Source organism: Pinus tabuliformis, chromosome 9 (assembly GCF_031772625.1).
Source record: "Pinus tabuliformis cultivar Carrire ecotype Pingquan chromosome 9, CPIR1, whole genome shotgun sequence".
Classification (NCBI taxonomy): Eukaryota; Viridiplantae; Streptophyta; class Pinopsida; order Pinales; family Pinaceae; genus Pinus; species Pinus tabuliformis.
The window spans coordinates 1,278,023,296-1,278,027,111 of NC_142307.1; the positions used below are offsets into that span (position 1 = coordinate 1,278,023,296).

Here is a 3,816-nt window from a genome sequence, read left to right on the forward strand (position 1 = left end):
TTTTATTTATATATAGTTACTAATTTTTAGGGCGTTTTTCTTTCCTAACTTTGTTAAATTTGTTTTATTTATACATAGCTTTTATAATTAATAATTATTATGACAATTAGTTATTAGTTTTTAGAATTTTTGCATTTCTTTCCTAATTTTATTAAGAAAATTGTATTGATATATAATTTCTAATTTTATTTTTTTTTAAGAGAGATGTTTACATCCTAGCAATTAGAGCTGTGAGATGGAGGCGGGGAGCTGGTTCGAAGCTTAGGGTTTCAGTTTTCAGAGCTTACTGAACCAGGGGCGGAACTGGAGGCGCACAGGATCAGAATAGCGGAACTTCATAGGAGGGGACAGGGATTGACCCGACAGATGGTAAACGAGGGGTCCATAGGGACCCCAACTTTCAGACAAATAGTCATGCAGAAACAAGCAGCGCAGGAAGGTGTGAAGATAATAGGGTATGGAAAGCAACAGAAAGAAGATGGCACAAGCAAGGAGAGGAAACAAAAGGAGAACAAGGAGGAAACCAGCAACTCAAAAATGAAAGGAAAAGAGAGCACCGAAAAGGCGAACAGCAGGAAGGAAGGAAAAGCAGGGCAGGAACATACTGTCCATGATACTAAACAAATAGAGAAGGAAAAGAAGGGAGAGGAGGAAAACCGGACAAAAGAAGGAGAGGAGGAAAGGAATGAACCAAACACCAGCAATGATAAAACAGTGCGGGGAACATGCAAGCCCAAAAAAGCAGAGGCCCTGAGGGTGGTGATTACAGATCCGGAAATTCAAGCCTACAGAGAACATATGGCTGAACACGCAGTGATTTGCAAGTTCATGGGACTCTGGCCAACAGAAAGAGCACTATGTCAATGGATCAAACAACAATGGAAACCCAAAGGTGATGTTAGATTACACCTAGGAGATAAATGTTTTTTTACTGTTGTTTTTTTGAATCTAGAAGATAAGGATAGAATATTTGATGGGGGACCTTTCTTCTTTGCTTCGGCAGGTCTCTATATGAGACCTTGGAAACCCAGCTTTGTGCCAGAGAGAGAAACCTTTACACAGGTCCTAGTCTGGATACGCCTTTTCTCCCTTCCAATAGACTATTGGGGCTATGCAACTCTAAAGAAGATAGGAGATCATCTAGGAACTTTGATAAAGCTTCGGAAGCCACGCTGCAGAGAAGGTACACTTCCTGTGCTAGAATATGTGTGGCGCTGGATGTTTCAGGAGCTTTACATGAGGGACTATGGTTGGAATACAGGGATGAGGACTATTTCCAAGCTATTGACTATGAGCATATCCCTTTTTGCTGTAGAAAATGTCATGAACATGGACATTTAATAAGAGAATGTCCATTAAACAAGAAAGAGGAAGAACCTAGAGGAGAGCAGGTAGGAAATAACAAGGATACCTTCATAAGACCCAAAGCAAGACAAAGAGCAAATAGAACAGGAATAGCACAAGGCAACACCAATAATGCCTTTGAAATATTAGATACGGAAACAGAATCAGAAGAGAAAAATAAGGAACCAAATACTGATGAAGGAAATAAAGAAACAACAGATCATACAACCAAAAGAGTGGAGGATCATCTTAACAACGCAGAAGTTCATATGTAGGGAATAACAGAAGGGCCAGATGAAGATGCATAAATGATGATTAGTGATGTTGGAAGTGAGGAAATGGAACTGAATGAGGTTTTGGAATAGGAAGGTGTTAACCTACCAGTAATGGTAGAAAACTGGAAAACGCAAGGAATGGAAAACTTCCCGGAAGAGGAGATTAGAAAAATCAATAAAATATTTATTGCAAGGCAGAAGGCAGAGCTGGATAGGCAGAATAAGAAATTGGGTATAGCGAAAATATTGGGAATCCACACAAAAAGCCCACTTTATTCATCAACCAGCTCGAAACAAAGGAAAAGGAGAGGTCGCAGAACAAACAGTGAGACACTGCAGGACCTGGGAATATTAATGATAAACTCTGGTAATATGAAAGCTCTAGAAGCTTTCCCTCCTTACCAATAATCTTTTTATTTTTAAATGAAGGTCATCTTGTGGAACGCTAGAGGGCTCAATAGCCAAGCGAAACAAAGGCTCCTGAAAAGGAAGATCCAAAAAGAGAAACTGGATATCATGTTTGTACAAGAAACCAAATGTGCAAGCAACACCATGGAGACTATCAGCAAAAGGCTTGGTAAACATATAAAATATATGGAAACTGCCAGTCATGGCTGGGAGGGAGGTCTAGTTACCCTATGGGACACCCGGGTGATCAACATTCTCTAAGTAGAAGCGACCAAATTCTTTATAGCTATAGAAACTCAATTGATTGGCAATTCTGAGATATTTCTATGCACCAACGTTTATGGACCTCAAAAACTAGAAGAAAAATTCATATTCCTACGTTCTCTTACAAATTTAAAACTCAGATATCCCAGTACGAAGACAATCATGGGTGGAGATTTCAATATGATAACTTCGCTTTTGGAAAAGAAAGGAGGGATTAGGAAATTCAACAACGACTCGGAAGTTTTCACTGATTTCATTGGTTCAGCCAAACTAGTGGACATCCTACCAAAAAGTGGAGCCTTCACCTGGAATAATAGGAGAGGAGGTGAGAAACAGATAGCCTCTCGGCTTGACAGGTTTCTTGTTTCTGAAAGCATACTGTTGGAGGGAGTAATAGTGGAATCAGATATTCTTCCAACTGGGGGGTCAGATCATTGGCCCATCTCTCTTGTGGCTGCTATCCAGGGGACTCCTAGAAACAAGCCATTTAGATTCGAGAAATTTTGGCTTAATCACCCGAATTTTATTCAACTTGTGGAGAAGTGGTGGCAGGAACCGACGGACTTAAGAGGAACCAAAATGTACAAACTACAAAGCAGATTAAGATACATCAAAAACAAAATCAAAGAGTGGAATGTTACAGTTTTTGGGAACATATTCAAGGAGAAAGCCATAATTGAGGAGAAATTAGAACAAATTCACAAAGGTTGGACAAATGGGGACAGTGACCAAGACTCAGCAGACCAAGAAAAAATCCTAATGCAACAATGGCAGCTCCGTTGTCGACAGGAAGAAACACTATGGAAACAAAAGTCCCGGATACAATGGCTCAAGGAAGGGGAACAGAACACCAAGTTTTTTCATAGGTCTGCTCTGGATTATAGAGGGGCCAACAAAATCCTCAGTCTCAACAACGAAAGAGGAGATACTCTTCAAAATCATCAAGAAGTGGCTACCCTGCTCACAAAATAGTTCAATAATATAGCTCAGGAGCCTGAAGTAGACAGAACAAAAGCAATTGATGAGCTTACCAAGTCCATTCCTAAAACAATCACCAATGAGCAAAACCTGGCTCTAACTAGGGAAATCTCGTTAGAGGAAGTGGAAGAAGTTGTTAAGAGCATGCCGAATGACAAGGCACCTGGGCCTGATGGCTTCACCATCAACTTTTATAAAGCATGCTGGGAAGTTGTTAAAACTGATGTCTGGGAAGTGGTGGAAGACTCTCGGCATTCTAGCTCGATTCTCAAATCGTTAAATTCTACCTTCCTCGCCCTGATTCCCAAAGAAGCAGAAGCCAACACCCCAGCGAAATTTAGGCCTATCGCTCTATGTAATGTAATTTATAAAATCATTTCTAAAGTTATTGCCAACAGATTAAAACCCATTCTTCTTGGCCTAATCTCTGAAGAGCAATCTGGGTATGTTGAGGGAAGATAGATTATGGACAATATATTACTGGCCCAGGAGATGATTCATACTCTTCATACCAGGAAAACAGCAGGGATGATGATACAATTGGACT

The 3,816-nt window shown here is 40.2% G+C and overlaps 1 protein-coding gene across 1 annotated transcript; it reads left to right on the forward strand.

Moving 5' to 3' along the window:
- The first annotated feature begins 2,453 nt into the window (after positions 1-2,453).
- LOC149153222 (uncharacterized) lies at positions 2,454-3,263 on the forward strand. The gene has a single exon (XM_089443739.1). It carries the CDS (start codon positions 2,454-2,456, stop codon positions 3,261-3,263), a length of 810 nt encoding a protein of 269 aa, XP_089299865.1.
- Positions 3,264-3,816: the final 553 nt, after the last annotated feature.